Below are 20,696 nucleotides of genomic sequence, written 5' to 3'. Positions count from 1 at the left end.
CCAAATGACGATAAAAGTAAATGAATATCTTATGGATCAATTACTATCCTTTTTCTATGAAAATTGGTTATGCTGGGGGATTTGAATGACTTCCCCAGTTTTGGATAGAACATCTATCAAAGGGGTTAAATCTTCCCAGGGTAAATTATCAAAAACCTTTTTTTTTTTTAAATGATGGACAACTTAGCATTAATAGATTTGTGGAGGCAAAGAAATGGCTCTGCTAGAGAATATACTTTTTTTTTCAGAGAGACATAAATCCCCTTCAAGGATTGATATGATATGGACTTCTAAAAACCTTGCAAATAAAATTCTAAAAGTTGACATTTTATTTAAATCTTTTTCTGACTATAATCCAGTACTTTTGATATTTAGAAAAAAGATGATTAAATGAATCTGTTTTGCAAAGGACGATGATTATAAAGGACTGTAAAAAGAAATGAAATGAATATTTTGATAATTTAGATAAAGGACAAATTTAATGACTGTTTGGAATGCTAGTAAAGCAGTTATGAGGGATTATTTTATAAAATATAATCACCTAGAGAAGGAAAAAATCCCAGGAAAAGATGCAAAAGATATTGGATGAAATTAGACACAAATAAATTGAATTGCAAAAGACACTTATGGACTCTAAAATTTTCCATCAAATCAAACTATTACAGCAACAGTTGTCTATGTTAACAATTCAAGAAATAGAAATAAAACTGAATTATGTGAAGCAAAGACATTTTGAGTTTGCAAATAAACCAGGAAGATGGTTGGCATATAAACTAAGAAAGGGGGAAAAGAGAATGATCAAGAAAATTTGTGAAGGCAACAATGTAATAACAGATAATAAGCTTATTAGAAAGTCTTCTCATAATTTTTATTCCAATTTATATAAAAAGCAGAAGTTAAATATGTCTAAAGTAGATGAATATTTATTAACAGTTGCCTAAACTCTCACAACTCAGAGACAACTTATGAATGATCCAGTAACTACCTTTGAAATATCAAAAGCTATTAAAAAAATGAAATCAGGTAAAGCTCCAGATCTACATGTCCTTACAAGCCAATATTATAAATGCTTGGAAGATGAACATCTTCAGTTACTAAAGGATATAATGAACGATATATTACATGGGGGAAAGATACAGATGTGGAAAAAAGCCAATATTGTGTTATTACCGAAGGAAGACCAAGATGTTAAGAAGATAGAGAATTACAGACCAAACTCATTATTAAACAAAGGCTATAAACTTTTTTGCTGCAGTTTTGGCAGAAAAATTAAAGAAGGTTTTACAGGCATATATTCATGAAGATAATCTGGCTTTCTGCCAAAAAGACAGTTAAGTGACAACAAAAGGACTGTTTTGAATGTTATTGAATATTTACAATACCAACATGAAAATTAGGCAGCTTTAATATTCGTAGATGTAGAGAAGGCCTTTGACCATCTAAACTGGGCTTTTATGCTTAAAGTTCTGGAAGAAATGGACTTTGGAAAGAATTTTATTCAAGGAGCTAAAGCTGATTATATGTCACAGCAAGCAAAAATTGTTATTAATTGTGATTTAAGCAATTCATATGTAATTCAAAAAGATATGAGACAAGGATGTCCCTTGCTCCCTTATTTATTTTGGTGTTGGAAGTTTTGAATAGAGATATTAGGCAAGATGAGAAAATAACAGATATAAGTATCAAGAAGGAAGTTTATAAATTGAGGGCATTTGTTAATGATTTGGTTACATTCTTGCAAGACCCAAAAATAATATAGAATATTTAATGAGGAAATTAAATGAGTTTGGGGTTTTAGCGGGTTTTAAAGTAAACAAACAGAAACCAACAATGCTTATTAAGAATATGATCTCACTGTTAAAACAAATAAAAGATCAAAGACGAACTCATATTAAGAGAATTTATGGGGTGTTGGTAGAATTGGATTCAGAAGCAGAATTAGTGAAAGAATGTATGGTTAAATGGGCACAAAATTTTGAAGAACCGGTTCTATTAGATACTTGGGAGATTATTTGGGTGAGGAATGTTAAATTTACACAAGCCCAAAATTTAAGGGAAAACTTTTATAAAATGTTTTATAGATGGCACCTTGATCCACAAAAAATGTCTCGTATGTATCCTGACTTGCAGCCTAAATGTTGGAGATGTGGATGTTTGGATGCTACTTATTATCATATCTGGTGGTCATGTAAAAATATAAAAGCTTTTTGGATTAAGATATGGTGGAATATTCAAAAAATTTTTAGAAAGAGGATAAAATTTATTCCACAATTGTTTTTGTTAGGTATTGTTTCTGATTGTGATAGTAAAAAGACTATATTGATGTTAAATTTAATTACAGAGGCCAGGTTGTTAGTAGGGCAATGTTGGAAGAAGGAATCTCTGCCTACTTTGCAAGAGTGGTTTTTAAAAGTTTCTTATTTGGCGGAAATGGCAAAGATTTCGGCTTTCTTGAAAGATCAATCGCAAGAGAAATACCTCCTGGTATGGAAAAAATGGATAGATTTCATACAATATAAGTTGGATATAAAAAATATTATTTAGTTTTTGAATAATTTATATTTAAACTTTAGGATATTCCATAGATAATTTTTTTTAACTTTTTTTTATTTTTCCTTTTTTTATTTATTTGAATTTTTCTTTTCTGTTTCTTTTTTTCTTTCTTCTTATATCCTTTTTATATATTGTTGTTAACTATTTTATAAGTTGTTTAATTAATGTATTTAGATTTGCTTATGGTTTACATGTGTTTTAAGATTTTTTTAAAAAAAATTTTTAACTAAGCTTCCCTTCCTCTGGGAAGGTCGGGGGAGGGTAGGGGAGGGTTGGGTGGGTTTTGGGAAGGGAATTTCTTTTTGTAAAACTTAAAAATTTTCAATAAAAAAAAATGAATATGATCTCACAGGACTGATATATTGACTAAAAAGTCTGGTTTTAGGGTTGAGAAAAAGGGGAAATATTTGAGGGTCATTTTGACAAATACAAACACAAAACTAACTATTTGCCTCTCTGGAATCATATTAAAATAGACTTATTAAGATGGGATAAATTGCATTTATCACTATTGGCTGTAATTTCTGTAATTAAGATGAATGTCTTACCAATGATCCTTTTTTTTATTTCAGATGTTACCAATACTTGGAACTGATACTCCATTTAAACCAGGGGTCCCCAACCTATGGTCCACGGCCCAATCCTGGGTCGCTGGCTCTTGGCCAGTGGGCCGAGGAAATGGCTCACCGGTGCATGCACCCCCACAGCAGTTAGTTGCCTGTTCACACATGTGTGCGCATCCGCCCAGCCATGGCCCCATTTGCATGGGCGCAAATGGTGACACTTGCATGGGGTAGATGTCTGCAGCCCATTTGCGCATGCACCACTAACCCAGGTGGTTTGTGTAGCCCATGCGTGAATGGTGCTGCTAGTGCCACACCAGTGTGCGTGGACCCATGTACACGCACCAATTTTGAAACTGCTCTTCTTCTCTCCAGTCTGCGAGACCGGAAAGGTTGGAGACCTCTGATTTAAACAATGGCAGATTTCTAAGTTTATACGGCAAGGGGAAAAAAAACAAGAATTAGATATAAGCTATTGCAAGATGTTAAGGAAAGAGGGGTGTGGGTTTACCAGATTTAAAACTGAATTTCGATGCTTGTTGTTTGGTCTGACTAAAAGATTGGGTGAACCTCCAGAATAAGAGACTACTTAATTTAGAAGGTCATGAATTAAGATTTGGATGGCAAGGTTAAAGTAAATGTTGATTTTAACAACCACTTTGTTTGTGCCATTCTAAGAGTTTGGAATAAATAAGGTTTTCTATGAAGATGTCTCTTTGGGTGTCCCCTCAGGAAGCTTTTTTCAGAAAAAAAAAATGATGGCAAAGCCGGACTGGTGGACATATGGTAAAATACTACCTTTTAATTTTGCTGATCCTATCCTCAAGTCTAAGGAAGAGCTAGAATCAGAAGGACATATCTGCCATTGGTTTACATATTTACAATTGAAATAAAGATTTAAATTAGACAAAAAGAGTTATGGGTTTGACTTTGTTAAAAATGAATTGGAAATCTTGCTGTGTGATAGTAATGAACATATTATTGCTAAGGGCCATAAAACATTTATAAATTTGAATTTGGAAAGTGAATATGTAAAGCATTGCATGATTCAGTGGGTAAGGAACTTTGGATATAATGTAAAGCTTGAACAATGGGAGAATATGTGGACAAAATGTTTAAAACTTACACTAAATTACAATTTAAAAGAAAAAAATTATAGATGTATCATTGGTATTTAATATCAGATAAGTTATCAAGAATATATAAAGGTACTTCAAATGAATTTTGGAAATGTAAATGTAAAAAAGGAACTTTTTATCATTTATGGTGGACATGTGATAAAGCAAAAAAATATTGGAGTAGAATTCTAATACAGGAGATTCTTAAAGTGAATATAAAGATAAAACCAGAAATTTTTCTTTGGGGTTTAATGAAAAAAAGACTTGGAATTTTGGGGGGGAACATTGATGTTATATATGTTAACGGCAACAAGATTATTTTATGCACAAAAATGGAAGGATACTTTAATTCCCATAATGGATGATTAGCTGCAAAAGATAATGGAGTTAGCAGAGATGGCTAAATTGACTGCTTTGATAAAAGAAAAAAACACAGTTACTTTTGTTTCTACTTGGAAACCACTTCTGGATTTTGTGCTTGAGGTGGAAAAAGTTGGAACTTTGATTTTGGGTTTTACCAATTAGATAGATTTGTTGTTATAGAAATAGCAAGGGCTTTTTTTCTCATACAACGCCCAGAACAGAGTTCCGGCACCTTTTTTGGATGGAACCTTGTAGGGTAGGCAAGGCAGATTGTATGACATTTGTGAGTTCCAGCACCTTTTTTTTTTTTTTTTAGAAAAAAAGCACTGGAAATAGCTAATTTATACTATTATGTAAAACTAAAAAGGGGAGGTTTGATGTTACTATCTTATATTACTGCACCAAAGGGAGTCGGAAGTCAATGCCTTTTCTCCTCCCCCTCTTTTCTACATTTTTCCCTTTTCCCTCCCCTATTTTTCCTATTATTTGTTTTTGTATTTTTGCATTTTATACTATAAACTAAAAAAGGACAACTCAACAATATAGTCTTTGAAAATGTAAAACTACATGCTCATTAATTTTGCCTAGAGATTTTTTTATTTATATTTATAACCACTAAACATGAGAGGAATATTCAATATATATATCTCCAATTGATGAATTTAAAGTCATTTTACTGATGTGTTTATGTATATATACAAATATTGCATAAAAATAGAACTTATGCCATAGCAGTTAGTCATTAGTTTTGCTAAGGAAGTTATCTCTTACCAAGTGTCCTTGGTTCCAAGGACAAAGGAAAAGCTTAAATAAATAAAAGTATACAGTTTCAGAATAATGATATTAGATTTAAGTTAAAGATTTTTTTTCATTATGTCTGCTGTGCTGTAACTGAGAATGCATGTCAGGGATCCCTTTTAAAATATTTATTTATTTATTTAAATGTAAAGACCCTAAGTTCCAAATGAATCTGGGCATCATGCATGTATGGGGGAAAAAACATACCAAAATAATCCACAGTGATTGAATGTCCACCTTAGTTCCCTATGCTATCTGAGTGGGAGCCATATGTATTTTGGGGAATAATGTTCTATAACAAAGAAGGCTTATATTGTAAGTCTGATAAATAGCATTGTTGAATTGAAAAGCCCTAGAGTGTATCCACATAGAATAAACTATGTTAATATTCAATCCACTGGCAATTATTTTGGTTCCTACTTATGTGGCTAAGGTGACCAGATTTCCAACAGACAAAACCGGAACATGTTAAATTATATATTTTTTGTACATGTATTAATTTTAATACATGACTCAGTTACGTAAGAGTCCTGGGCAAAAATTGTAGCAGCAGCAATAGTTGCAAAAACAAATATTTAGAAGAGCATCTTAGTAAATAAGTAATTTGCAGTAATTCCAAATAGATGCTGTTTGCTAGTATACTTTTAAATTATAGGCAAAGCAAATTTTATTCTTATCACTTTTTACTATAATTCACTGTGTGCAACACTCCTGCTGTTTATTGATCATCTGGATTTTGCAATCAACATATGGTATCGTATGATGCCAACATTGCCTACATATGCCAATTGACCCATTGAGTTACTCATGCATGAAACTTTCCTATGCTGTGTGCCATTTATTATTTACATTGTGACTGAAAACTGATTAGAACAGACTTCTAGAAATTGGAACATTTTTTGGTTTGTGGAGGAGATGAGTAATAAAACGATAGTGTTTGGTCCCCCTAGACTCCCAGCATAAATAGGCAGAAAATAGATTTAGATCCATTATATGCCTTTCAATACATCAAGTATTTCTAATTTCTAATAGTTTAACATCATGACATTAATTTAATTGTTCTCTCTGTAAATCACCTACCCACCCTAATGCTATTAAAATTAAGAGAGTCTGTGATAGCTTTGAGTAGATTTCTATGTGAAAAGAAGATGGATTTTCTTCTAATAATCAACTTCATGAGTTTAGAATTCTTTATTTCTAAGTATCTCTCTTTCACCAATTTTATATTAAGCTATGAAGAAAATCCCTCAAGACTTGTAACTTACCTATCTTTGATTTAGAATCTACAATCTTCTTTTTAATATAGCACTGAAAGCAAATATGATATTTTAATTTTATAAAAGACCTATCTGCTTCAAAAAACAGTTCCCTTTTTTAAAAAATGCTTTTCTTAGACATAAAGCTATATTATATTCCAATACCTAATATTTTTATTTTCCTTTCCACTAAGTTTGCTGTAATAGCAAGACTTATGCTTAGCATAATGATTCATAGCAGGTCACCATTTGAAATATATACAGTTGCTTCTGGGACTGGACTTCGGCACATTGTTCCATCCATTATTTCAACAATTCATACTTGTCCTTGTTTCCTTTTATATTTTTTCTTTAGAGTTCTGCCAGGCCAATGTTTTCATTTTTTCCCCCAAGCTTTTAATTTCTTAATTTTGTCAGTCACTAAACTCTCTAAATTCATAATTTTACTTTCTTGGTTGGTTATTGTGATATACTTTACAGTCAAAATTTACTATACTAATAAATATATTGCAGTATATTATTTCTGTCAATTCTTCAAGTTTATAAGAATTCCAAAATTACGAAGTATATTACAATAGTTGCATATATTATTTTCTATTAATAATCTAATTTTTAGATTAGAATTCAACAATTAGGGATTACCTTATTTTCCTGTGAAATGTAATTATAACTAATTATGTAGATTAGATATAATCTGTTTATAATTTAATCATATAATGTACGTGTAATCAAGTGTTGAAATTAAGTTTAATCCATATCCTGTATTAACTAGTTTGCCAATGAGTTTTTTTTAAAATAGAGATGGCCTAAAAGTAGATCTGGATTATGAGAATAAGTGCCTGGACTGCCTAGGAATAAACTCTAATAAACACACTTTAGCTACTTTTGAATACATAAGCATAACAGTATGCCTTTAGAGAAATTCTAGACAATTTTTATTTCTCAAAATCAAAAAGTCCATAGGGTTTTAATGGTACAGAAATCAGACTGCAGTTTTTAAATTCTTCTATGACCTATGTATCCACTTTATGCACAGTGCTCAATATTCTGTTAAGGGGTATTTGGTCAAGTAATGCAGCCCATCATAGAATAGCTTTAAGGTTTTATCTTTGATTAAAAAAAGAAAAACTAAAAAGTTTTTGAAAATACTGTATTCCTTACAATATTGCAATACATTCTTTAAAACTTTTTGCTAACTGATTGTGCTTATCTTCTGACAGAGACTAATGGAAATATAGGTTTCTTCTTAAACTTCAGTAGTTCAGTCCAGTGGCCTTTTTCTGAAATAACATCTTTTTCACAGCAGTATTTTTCAAAACATTTTCATATAAATCTATGCACAAAGCAGTAGTCCAACACTACTGTCACAGTATATGCTTTAGTATCAGAGGCTTGAAGCCAGTTTTTTTTTTTCTCTTAATGTTGGGATGTATTTTTTTTTGTAAAAGTTTTATTGATGTTTTACAATAAACCTTAGTGCCTGGTATACAGTGTGTTGTCTTGGTTTTACCAGTTTATCCAGTTTATCTCTAATAACAATGACAATATATTTTGCCACGGAGAGAACTAATAGGAAAAATAAGCATTTTTGCACAATCACAACCAAAATTTATATTTTTTAAATACTGAACTAGATTTGAAGCTAGATTTTAAACATTCAACTAAAGAAAATTGAGTTCATCTGTCATGAATTCTAAATGAAGATTAATTAGAGAAATTTTAGAGACACTAAATAAATTATAGATAATTCATACATGTTTGTGTGAGAAAAGGTACATAATTTGTTTTCACTAACATTCTTTCTAAAATCTTTGTTTCCAAAATAAAATTGGTACATGGTAAGAAAAATATTTTAATTACATTTTTTCATTATAAAATTATAAATTTTGAGCGCAATTTTCCTTTTTTATGTGTTCACCTTATTTCATTGTATTAAAAATAAACTTCCTCAGTATTCATAACAGCATACAAAAGTTGGAATACTGCATTCATGCAATAAGAACTCTAGGAACGGAGAAACGATTTACCTCATTAAAATAACATTGTAATAGTTATAAAAGAAATTCAGATCTAAACAAAGAAGCTGATAATTTCCCAAGTACAAATTTGACCATGTTGCATGTTATTGTTTTCTGCAGTTTCATTTGTAGCAAAAGGCTTATTAAAAATATCTAAAACTCAATATTCATATTATGCTTTATACATATCTACTTGATTTTTGTAAATGAGAATAACATGATGATGATGATGATGATTTTATAATTTTTGCTAAATATTTTAATTACCATAGTAAAATCTAGTGAAAATTAAAAAAAGAAAAAAATAGAAAGAATGAAAAGCAGAAAATAGAAAAAAGAAAAAATATAATAAGGAGAGAGAAAAGAAATATATGAAAGAGTGACTTCCAAATTTAATCAGAAGTATAAACATTTTTATAACACTTTACCCCCTTTTAATTTACAGTCAGTTATCTCAGAGCTCTTCAGACTGTATCTCCTCTTTTATTTGAAGACAAATCCATAAAGCATAATGTTTTCAGTCCTGATGTCGCAGAAAAGTTTATTACCAGATACTACAATATAATTTTCATTTCTTCTTTATCCCTTCTCAAGAATTTTTCAAAGCTTTAATAAACCTCTTTTGTAAATCCAATATAGAAAAATTATCCAGGTCACTTTCTTGGTTTGTTATTTGTACATCCTTTTTTAATTATTAAGGCATCAACTGGTTTCTTTTGTACATCCATTGTAACATCTTTTTCTTATTATTCTTGTAGTCTGTCATTTGTAAATCTACTTTAAACTCATTCTTAATTTTGTCAGGTAACACTTTCAATAACATCTTTTAGATACAGTTTCGCCAGTGATGCAAATCTCTCTCTCTTGACACTATTAATATTAATTTCTCAGTCCACTTTTCAATATTTCCTTGTTAGTATATTGTGCTTCATTCTGTAACTGTATGTCAAGTTTATGTGTTTTCTTTAATTGTAATCTTTCATAGCCCTTAATATCGAATTTTTAAATTCTTAATTATGTTTTTGTTCAAAAATATCAAAACAAAACACAGAAGGAGTCTTTATAATTAATTCCAAGATTATCTGGATCCTTAGTTTATTTGTAACTTTATGAAATCAAAGTTTTAATCACCCTTTTGCTGTTTATTGCAAAGAAAATGTTTTTTTCTTAAACTTGTATCTGAAATTTATTTTGTTAAGGATGAAAGGAAATTCACCCGGTACTGCAAATCTATCAACAGAATGGTTTCTAACAGCTGAAATGCAGCTAACAAGCAATTTCTGAAAGTGATTAGAAAAGGAAGTATGTGAACTTAGCATCTTTTCAAAGGCACTGATTTCTGTTAGAGTAAGATGGCTATTCTCTCCTCTCCCAAAGCTCTAAAATCACTGGAGACTTCTATCTTGCATTCTCCTTAGGAGGAACAGCTGGTCTACTCACCAGTTCTGCATTTCACCATGGTCACTGGCTCTGGTTTTCGCCAAGCTGTCTTCAGTCTGTCATTTCTTCCTCTGCAAATCCTGCTAATTTTAAGAAATTCTGACTTGGTCGTACCATTTCTGTTCCAGCCCCAGCCAAACTATAGATTTGAGTGGGTTCCTAGCAAATGGCATCCAAATAGTTTTTTCATATTATAATAGGCTTTTACTACAAAACTCAGCAGCACTTTTTCGTGCGGCTGCTGATAAAAACAGGATCGCCAACATGATCGCCAACGTCCGATAACGGATATGGCACAAGAAGAAGAAGACTAATTGGAAATGTAATGATAGTCCTACAGATCTATAGTGAGCAGCAACAAGCTTGCTGTAACATTTGGAAAATTAACATTTCCGAAAGTGGTTCAAAAAAGCATTACTTAACAAAAAAATTGAAATTGAGAGTTATATTCAGTTGTTGTTAGGTCAAAACAAAGTAAGAGATATGTAGGAAATGAAGTCTAGTTTACATCTGCAACCATGAGTTTTCAATAGCAACCCATGTATGCAGCTACCAGGTCTAGTTCTAAAGCTATGTTTTTGCTTCAACACAGTATTATATTTTTTTCATTTTGCCTTGTATGCCTTAAATAGTGATGTGTCCAGTGATCGTAGTTCATGAAATGAAATACTTGGTTTAACTGAGCAATCCATTGTTGTCTTGGGTTATATGTTGTATATGTCAGTTTTTATTAAATGCAGAAATATGCCTAAGAATAAAGAATGAATGCAAGCACTATAGGATATATTCTCCATAAACTGTTTTTAGAAGAGCAAATAATTTCAAGCTGGTTGCATGGTAACCCTCAGAAACAAATATTTTCAGGGATGTTGACTGATCATAATCACTAAAATCTAAATAAATTCTATTCATTTGCCAATATATTTGCCAATATATATTATTTAATATATTAATATCAATACATTATATTATATTTAATAGACAACATTTATTTAGCTCTAATAATTTACCTTCAAAATAGGAAAATTCTTTTAGATTTGCCCAGGCACATGTTCCTCCAGTGCCCTGTCAACTATTTCTATCTAATCTTTCTTTGTGAAGGGATTCATATTAAGATCAAGGTTATATTTCTACCAGATAAATATGATATATTTTGCATGTGTATCTTGAATTCATTTGTCAGTTTTTAAGAACTGAATGTAGTAGACTTTTGGGTCTGAATTCAATGTTAAACATAAACTGGAATAGCTGGTTTCCCTTTAGCTCTACAGCTTGTCATGCTAAATGTTAAATGCTACCTTCAAGAACATGTTTATATGGGGGTTGGAAACAATGAATAGAGGGAATAAGGAGAAATTCATGCCTTGACTTTGGGAGCTGAAATACTTTTTGCTAAAGCTATAATTGACTGCAATCATTTGTAAAGAACTACACAAATCCTACACCTACATTCAAAAGTCAAATCCTTGATTTACAATCATTTACAGTAACAACTGTTCAAAGTTACGATGCTACTGAAAAAAAGTAACTTACGACTTGTCCTCACACTTTCAACAGTCAGAGCACTTCATAGTTATATGATCACCAACTGGCTTTCAACAAGCAAAGTGAGGAAGCCTGCATGGAAGATTCAAGTCACAATTACATGATGTCTCACTTAATAACTGCACCTCTTAACAATGAATTGTCTGTCCCTATTGCAGTTGTAAATTGAGAACCATCTGCATTAAAATTTATTGTCATTCACAAATTAAATCTACTTTTATTACAGAGATCCCAGAGGATCCTCTTACTGCAGAAGAATATTATAATGATACATTTGATTCCTGCTCAGAAACAAGTGAAGAAGCGGATAAGGAACAGGAAGAAATGAATGCATCACAGACAGTATGTAGAATATATCCACAAGTATATTCACTCAGAATAGCTGAGTTAAAGAACCACTTATACCAAGAACTTACATAAAGTGAAAGATTATTAGAACTGGGGCCATAAGTGACAGCACCTTGAATCCTATCTAAAAGTAAACCAACATTAAGTGCAATGCAGCATGATCACCAAGATGTAGATGTAGCTTCAAGAGCAGCCCCATGTAGAGCACATTGTTGTAAGCCAAATGAAGGATGACTAGGACATTAAAAACTGAAAGCATCCAAAGCTACTCTTGATGAATAAGTCAAAAGTCTGTGCAAAAGTCCTAGCCACAGCTGCCATCTGTTCATTGAACAGAAACATTTAGGAAGGCCCTTAGATTGCAGATCACCTCTAAAGATTAGAGTTGAATTCTACTAGAGTAAAAAAATGGTACTTTTCAGGAGTTGTTAGACCACAAACCCAAAGCCAACTTCTCTTCAGTCAACTTTCCTCCATCCAAATTTTGAATTTCTACTGCAAGTATGTTTAGATTAGGGCTGAAATATGTAATCAGATTTTATTACTATATTGATAGTACCCAACTTTGAGCAAATACATTACTTTCTCTCAGCACTGGAAATAGAGAGAGGAGAGACTCCTGAAGCAAATGAGAGGGCATGGAATAATCTAATGAATGTGCAATATTCCTGATATTTTGAATTGCAGTTCTTATTATTCCTTGACATTGCTCTTCTGATTTGGTCCAAACGTTGACTCGATAGGATAACAAGTTACCTACTGGTATCCAATAGTTTTGCAAATTATTTGCTAAATAATTTTATACTGAAGCCCTTCTTTATTCCTTTTGTTGTGAAACATGCAAGTATGGTACTCTTTTCCACTGCTCATATTTCCCCCCAAATCTATATCTGCTTCTGTATTTCTGAAATAAAGAACCACCTGAATTTCAGTTTTGAAGTCTATTTTAGCTATACCATTATTTGTCAGCCTATATATTCTCCATTTTCTGTGAAGTCACAAGAGCTAATCGATGTTTGAATGAAGATGCAGAAAAAGGAGAGAAAAAGCCCAGTAAATTATGTTCATTCAAAAATTCAGTCTAGCAGCAATCCATGCATAAAACAATTACAGATAAATCAACATTGTAGAAGAGCTTAATTTTTGTACAATTTATATGTATTCTTTCAATATATAATTTTATATAGTAATAAAATAAACTGAACTGAACTGAAACAAAGTAGATGCCAAATTACTAAATAGATACTGAATATTATTTATTTTTTTCTCTGCAAGAGAAAAAAGTATTTAGATACAGATATAGATAAGGATATATATAGATACAGATAAATTCTTATTTTCCATGGCAACTGACATATCCTTTGGTTGCATTCCCTAACAATTAGTTTAACATTTTAAAGCGCAGCATAATGTTTTATATTTTGAATGAACTGGTAAGTAAATATTAAATACAGCAAGATTGCAAATTATTTAAACATATTATATCAAACTCTGGCCTAATTTGTGTTCTTTGAGATTCAGTTGACTTCACTAGAAAAGTTAAACAAAACTTTCCCTTTCTTCCATTAAATCAATTACAAATCAATTTGTATTTAGTTTTAAACTTAACTATGTGGTCATTAAGAATCTATCCTGACTTGATGGCACATAATAAATCAATCAAATAAATCATTCTTCTACTAAAGCAGGGCAATACAACCAACAATTGTAGAATGATAGGCTGACTTAATGTAGACTGGCTTTTGGCCTTATTTCAAAGGCAAACTTCAGTTTCTTTCTCAGGATTCTGTTCCTTGAAGAGATGGGGAAGTGAATGCCAGAGACTGGGAGTCAGAAAGAAATGACTCCCAGACTTGTCTAGATTAGAATCTTTACTGCAATAAGAAAAAGAAAAGCAGAAATACAACAACTGATTAAAAGATGTCAGAAATTTAAATACCTATGGTTTGAGATTAAAGTCTAGGCTTTTTCTTCCTGTCTTTCCAAATTAACAAATACTTAGCAGCATGGTCGCCCTTGGGGGGGGGCAAGGGGCAAATGAAAAAACTCTGCTTTTTTTGTACTTTCTATTGGATGACATTCAAATAAGGAAGTAACACAACTTACACAGTGGTATCATATGCAGAGTTTGGTATTTTGACAAAATTTTGGCTTGCTAGAAAATGTTTTAATAGTTAAAGAAGCTGTTTACATAATTACTTCTCAGCCTATGTTATGTTATTTATGCTCATGTCTTTCAGCTATGAGCCGGAATGGAACAACTTGCCGCAGCCAACTCGCCATGGGCTACTCATCACGGGACAACTCACCATGGTCAACTCACTGTGGGACAACTCACCACAGGACAATTCAACAATTCAATTTAATTAAATAATTAAAACTTTATTTTAATTTTTGTCATTCACCTTTCATTTTGTCCCTAGTTTGGTACCCTTTCTTTAATTGTTCTATTCCATCATTTCTTCAATATTAGTGTAACTCTTGTCCTATGATGAGTTGTCCCATGACAAGTAGGCCATGGCGAGTTGGCTGCAGCAAGTTGTCCTAGACAGCCTTTAGTTGCTGCTTCTGATTATATTAATATTTGTTTCTTAACTTGCATTACTGATCTTCAGTAACTTACTTGTAACAATACAATAATAAATGGCATTGTTCCCCAGTTTCAGAATTTTTGTCGAAAAAACTAATTGACTATCTTCTTTGACTAACAGGACAGTGATGTTGAAGCAATGGTCAGATACATGGAGAACATCATAGATACCAATTCTGGAGGTGAGATAGCATGTTCTTCAACACTTAGGTTTGATTACAATACCAACAATTGGATATTCTTAGCTTGTTGTATAAAATGCTGAGCCAATGTTTTTTGTATGTAAGAGAAACTTGAAGTTATTTATCTTGATCCAGAAGTGAACACAACAGCCAGCCTAACAGAAAAATTCCTTAAAAGTTTAGTACATTGTAGATTCCCTTGTTGCTTTACTTTTGGTAGAATTAAGAAAAAGGAGTTGATTTTTGGTTTAACTTGGTTTAACATAACTCATCAGCTGAGAATGGGTGAATAGAGAATGGGGAAAATTGACAAAGAAAAACTATAGTTGATGGCTGAGGTCTTATTTAACATCCTAACTTTTGGTCTGCCCAGTTTATCTCTCACATTTATTGTTTTAAAAGAAGGCATTTGAATATATGCCTGCAAGGGACTTTTTAAAAAAAGTAATTAAGATCGAATATGGGTCGGTTACTTAGACCAGAGATTTTACTTTCAGACTTATGCTGATGCCCAGTGTCAGGGAACTTCTCTCTACTGAAATATGTGCTTTGGGCTATTCTGTGAGTCATAGTTATGTGTTGATTCCTATTGGTTGATTGGTTTGTTGATAGCAGCCATCAATACACTGGAAAAACTATAGTTCCAAATAGGCGATCTTTCCTTTTTCATTTCTATGTGATCAAAACTCTAGTTTTCAAAAAAAAAATCACATCCTATATTATCCCTCATATAAACAAATAATTTGTATATAAAACTATATACATACTCATTATATTATTCTGTTTCAAGGTAATTAGTATTATGCAAAGTGCAGGAAATAGGAAGAAGCAATAAGCCAAGAAATTAAAGATGGGGAAAAAATAAAATTTAGTTTATCAGATTCGCATCCTTATTTCCACCTTTCCACATGGTGATTCATAGATCTTGGTTTGTAAATTCTAAACTCTCTCTTCTTGAGATCTCATCAACTCCAGCTAAGACTCAGACTAAGTCACCAAGTTGATATTTTACCTTTATAATAGTATGTTCCTAATTTGGTACACATTTAATATACTCCAGCAGCTTGAACAAGGCACAAGCCATGTTAACTTTATATTTAAGAATTTTAAGTCCTACATTGCTATGGTACCAAAGCTGGACTAAATATTTTCTAGTATTAAACACTCATTTCTGTTCATGCAGGATTAAAGTTATGGTTTCTGTTTATGTAAATCTTTTTCCAGTAATAAATAATTGAATTAGATTAAATAATTTCAAGAAATTATTCAATCAAAGATAATATTTTATTTAATGTCTGTGGGAATTAAATAGTAATCACAGATGGTGTTAGATTATTTCTATTCATTAACATTAATAAATGTGAATGTTCATGAAGTATTAGACATTTGAAGTTGCTATAACTAAAGCAGTTTAGTTATAAAGAACAATCAAATGTTAATGCTTTTTCTTCTTTTTTGTTATCATGTATGTTTAGTGAATGTAAATAAATTAATTTCAAAATATTAAGGAATATTTTTGGCATTCAATTTGCTGATGAAAGCTTGAGAGTGGAGAGGAAAATTTTATTATTCACAACTTAAACAGAGATGTGTGCCAATTATATAGATACATTTGTATTCTCCCTTTAAATAAATGAAATAGTTTTTGAATTGGTAACTATTATGCAGGATTTTTTTTTCCGAAGAGGAAAGGTTCATGTAGGGCTGATTATATATCATGAAGTCTTTCCAAAAGGATTTCAAGCATTAATAGGCATCTCTTTAACTAATAAGAAAATGAGATTGGTAGTTTTACTTTTATATAGGTGGGATAAAACTGAGGCTACAGCTACAAGTTAAAAAATGAAAACTTTGGATGCAGCTTGCTTTCTTCTCCAGAAGTTGCCATCAAAATATGGTTTCTAATGTGACAGATGAAAAAACTTCCTAAATATGTAGGGAGTAATTATAGGAATTATATCCTGAGTTACATAATATCAGGTAGATAGTTCAGAACAGGCTGACAGCCGTTCAGGAATGTGTAAGAAATTTAAATTTTACAGGACATAGCAAGGAAGCTTTTGTAAAGTAGATGCCCAGTAGTATAATAAATAGTATATCACTGATCACTGTCTGATATGGTTTTGTGAAACTGTGTAACTATTGCATGGGCTCTGTTGCTATTATTCAATAATAATTGACAAAAACATCTTGTTTGGAACTTCCTTCATACCATGGCAATATCTCCATGATTCCTAGACTCTTGGTTGGAATGATCAGAATATATTCAGGGTAAAGACCGTATTATTTATTGGAAGAATAAATATTAGTAGGCTAATAACGATAACAACAAACAAAACCATTTGACTCCATAAATATCTGCTAAAGAAAATGAGGTATAAATACATTTATAAGAAATGCATATAAGCCTGTTTTATAAAACTTTGTTTGGGGATGTACTATCCCACTAAAAATAATTGTTGTGTTTCATGGACCTGTTAAACCAAATTATATTAATAAACATTTAATAACCTAATTACCTTTAATTATTGCAGCATTTCCAGATGAAAAAGTGAATTGTTGCATACTTTTTTGTTTGCCCTTGCATAATGCTTTGGATCTGCAGAATGCAGACAATAGCAAGCTGAATTAGATTGTGCATTAATTTGTAGGAACTAGAAGTTTCACTGAAGTGCCTCCTTTGGGATCTGTGAGATTGAGAGCTCTCAATAATACCATGGCAACAACCAAGCTGAGACATATGAAGGAGTAAGTCATCTTCTTTAAATGCTAACAGAAGGGAAAGTGGTTGAAGTATTTAGTTTACTTTTGTTTTGGGTTGCATCTCACAAGCAAAGTCAATGGGGAAGTCAGCAGGAGGTCAGAAGTCATGTCATATTTGATTTCTGGGGAGGAAATGGCAGACTAAAGATAACTTGATGAAAAATATTAGGCAACCTTGGCAGAATAAAGAGATGGCTAGAAGTCTGGCACTTCAATAATTCCTCTCCGGACTTCCGGTTCCGGATTGCTGCGATCCCGGTCATGTTTGGAGACTTGTCTCCAAACCAGCCGTGTTTTCTTCACTGGCAGACCCTCTAGTGGGTCGAACGTCACCCTGGAGGGGCGACCACCAAGGAGGAGGCTTACTGGTGACTGCGGGAGGGTGGCAGCTTTTCCCGCAGCCCCAGCTATCTCCTTAGGGCCAACGGAGCAAAGATCGTCCAGTAAGATGGCCGATTACCCTGCTGCACCAGCCGAAAGTCACAGGAACATCTAAGCGTTAAAGACCAACCGTGGATGATCCGGGTGAGACCCCTCCTGCTCCTCTCTTCACCCTATTTTGTCTTTTTTTCCCTGTAAAAGCTTTGTTGGAATTATTTCCCTATCTTGAAAAAGCAGCTTTTGTTTGTGTGGGAACAAAGGCATTGAACAAAGGGATAGAATAAATAATTTTAATGACCACATTTTATTTTTTATCTACTTTGGGGTACAGAAAAAATTCTTTTTTTAGAGTCGTACTATTATTTTATACTGGAAGATTATTTATTTTTCCACCTTTTTCTTTAAAAGACAGAAAAAAGGGAAAAAATGGGATTTTTTAATCTACTGAGGACATCTAGTGGCAAAAAATTAACATTGCAATTGCTGGTTATTGTTTGGAGATGAGGTGGATTTGACCTTCAAACTACTCTTGAAGAGAAAAGATAAGCTGATGCAGCTGTGGGAATTGTGGGGGTGGATATTGCTTAACGTTTATTAAATACAGCCTCCACTAAAAGAAAAAAGGGACTCTCTTCAATTACTATTAAAATGGAGAAACCTCATTCTCAATTAAACTGTAAACTTATATTGGAAAAGATTTATGAGGCTACTGAAGAAATATGCGCTAAAATGAAAGAGATTACTACAGAATTAAGAGCCAGAAGCATTACCCCAAATGCTCAAACTGACTTTCAGACTGCACCTGATCATTCTATAAATCAAAATACACCAGAAGAGGAATTAATTGAGATTAAAGAGGAATTTATTTTACTCTACAAACACTTCATCTACATCTTTGAGGATTAGAAGACCCAAGGACTGAGATTTGAACCTTTAAAGCAACGAGACTTTAAGGACAAGAGAAATAGATACCCAATCCAGAGGATAGGATGCTGTTTATTGACTCAAGTGATATTGCAAGCAATGGAAGGAGATCTATCGGCTGAAAGGGAAGCTTTGTTATGGAAACCTGCCTGGCACAAAAAGGCCAGAATAAGACTGAAAAGAGAAACTTAAAATTATATGGGATGGATTAAATGGCACTGTAGAACTATGGACTGATTTAAGAATTTAGATTTAGAGTTAGAAGTAAGAGAAAAATGGATGATTACTAGAATATATATTTTAAATAGACTAAGAATGTACTTTTAGGATAATAGGTTTATTTGTATGAAAACTACTATGTAATGGAATGAAGAAAATCTTTTAGATCTGGATTGACTCAATAATTAATTGAACATGTTAAATTAGTAAGATGATGTTTTTTGTATGATAATATGGGTGTTTTTAGGCATGATAATTACTTGGATGAAGTTTGAATTTTGCCTAATGGCCTGAAATGATTTAAGGTTTGATATTACTTTGCTAGGTTAAAGAGATTGATTGATGGATGGATTACATATATATAGGGCAGACTAATATTTTATTTTAATCGGGATACATAGTGTGTAGTGGAAGAAGAAATAAACAGGATCTGTGATAAAATTAAGGATTTAAGAGATCAGAACTAGAATATATCTGGAAAGGATACCTGAAGTGATAATGTGTTTATTTAAGGTTAAATTTGACTATGGTAACTGTAAATTTGTAAAGCTTAAAAACAGGTTTAGAATTTATAGAAATTTAATTTAGAAATGGATTATTTTAAATATATTATGCTATTTAAGGGAAATAGGAAATATTTAATGCATTGATTTGAGTTATTCATATATGGCTTTATTGTTGGATGTTTGATTGCCCCAGCACTATGGTGTGTCTCGAGCACTTTGTTCTAAGAAATGAAAAACCAATAAAATTTGTTTTAAAAAATAATAATTCCTCTCCGGAAAAGGAGAGGACTTGAGATCATGCACAACTATTCAACATAAGGATAGTGTAGGACAGCAGTCTCCGGTGGGTTTAGAGCTCTAGAACAGAGGTCCCCAACCTTTTGGGCATCATGGACCAGTTCCATGAAGAGAGATTTTTCCATGGACCAGAGGGTGCATGGTTTTGTGTGCCGCCTGCATTTCACAGATGGGGCTTTGCTTGTTTTTGTAGCCCGGTTGCTGGCATGCCACAGCCCAATAGTTCCATGGACTAGGGGTTGGGGAGCCCTGCTCTAGAAAATGAGAGGATAACCACTTTGCTCATAATATGCTTGAAGTCTTTAAAAGGACATTGAGTTTGCATACTTCCTTTTTAAATAAAATTCAAAAAATGCTTGTTAGCTGCTTTTTGGCTATTAGGAACTTATGGATAGACAGATTTTTATAGCACCAGGTGAGTTTCCTTCAATCCTTAGTAAAATAAGTTGTAAATACAAGTTTAGTGACTTAACATTTTTAATAAATATTTTAAAAGTGATTTAATCTTTGAATTTTCAAAAGTTACAAATGGACTAAGAGTTCAGATCAATCTGAAATAAAATTTTGGAATTAGTTAGAAAGAATCTTTCATATAAGGAAATGCTTTTGTTTTGTTTTTTTTATATAAAAAAGTAATAAGATAAGCCTTTAAAAATTGAACACTAGAGGAAACTAGAAGAAGTAAAGATTATAATTAATGGAGAAAGATACTCAAACACAACTTAAAAGGCAAAATAATTTAATATTGAAAATATTGAAGTATATTTCTGAATAGTGGAGCCAGAGGTTAATTTTAAGACTATTTGTCTCTACGGGTAGATGGTATTTAAAA

The 20,696-nt window shown here is 32.1% G+C and overlaps 1 protein-coding gene across 3 annotated transcripts in view; it reads left to right on the top strand.

Annotated features, from left to right (window-relative positions):
* NEK11 (NIMA related kinase 11) overlaps nt 1-20,696 on the top strand; it is a 101,434-nt gene that overhangs the window by 70,722 nt on the left and 10,016 nt on the right. For 2 of the 3 annotated variants that reach the window (XM_039336230.1, XM_039336229.1), the window contains exons 13-15: nt 11,881-11,996; nt 14,714-14,774; nt 17,426-17,522. In XM_039336230.1, coding sequence (XP_039192164.1) covers nt 11,881-11,996; nt 14,714-14,774; nt 17,426-17,522 — 274 coding nt within the window. The remainder of the gene's footprint in view (nt 1-11,880; nt 11,997-14,713; nt 14,775-17,425; nt 17,523-20,696) is intronic. The other variant, XM_039336231.1, reaches the window with a different exon arrangement.

This window comes from Crotalus tigris, unplaced genomic scaffold (genome assembly GCF_016545835.1).
Source record: "Crotalus tigris isolate CLP2741 ecotype Arizona unplaced genomic scaffold, ASM1654583v1 scf7180000017666.27876245, whole genome shotgun sequence".
NCBI lineage: Eukaryota > Metazoa > Chordata > Lepidosauria > Squamata > Viperidae > Crotalus > Crotalus tigris.
This window is presented reverse-complemented; position numbering and strand designations above follow the sequence as displayed.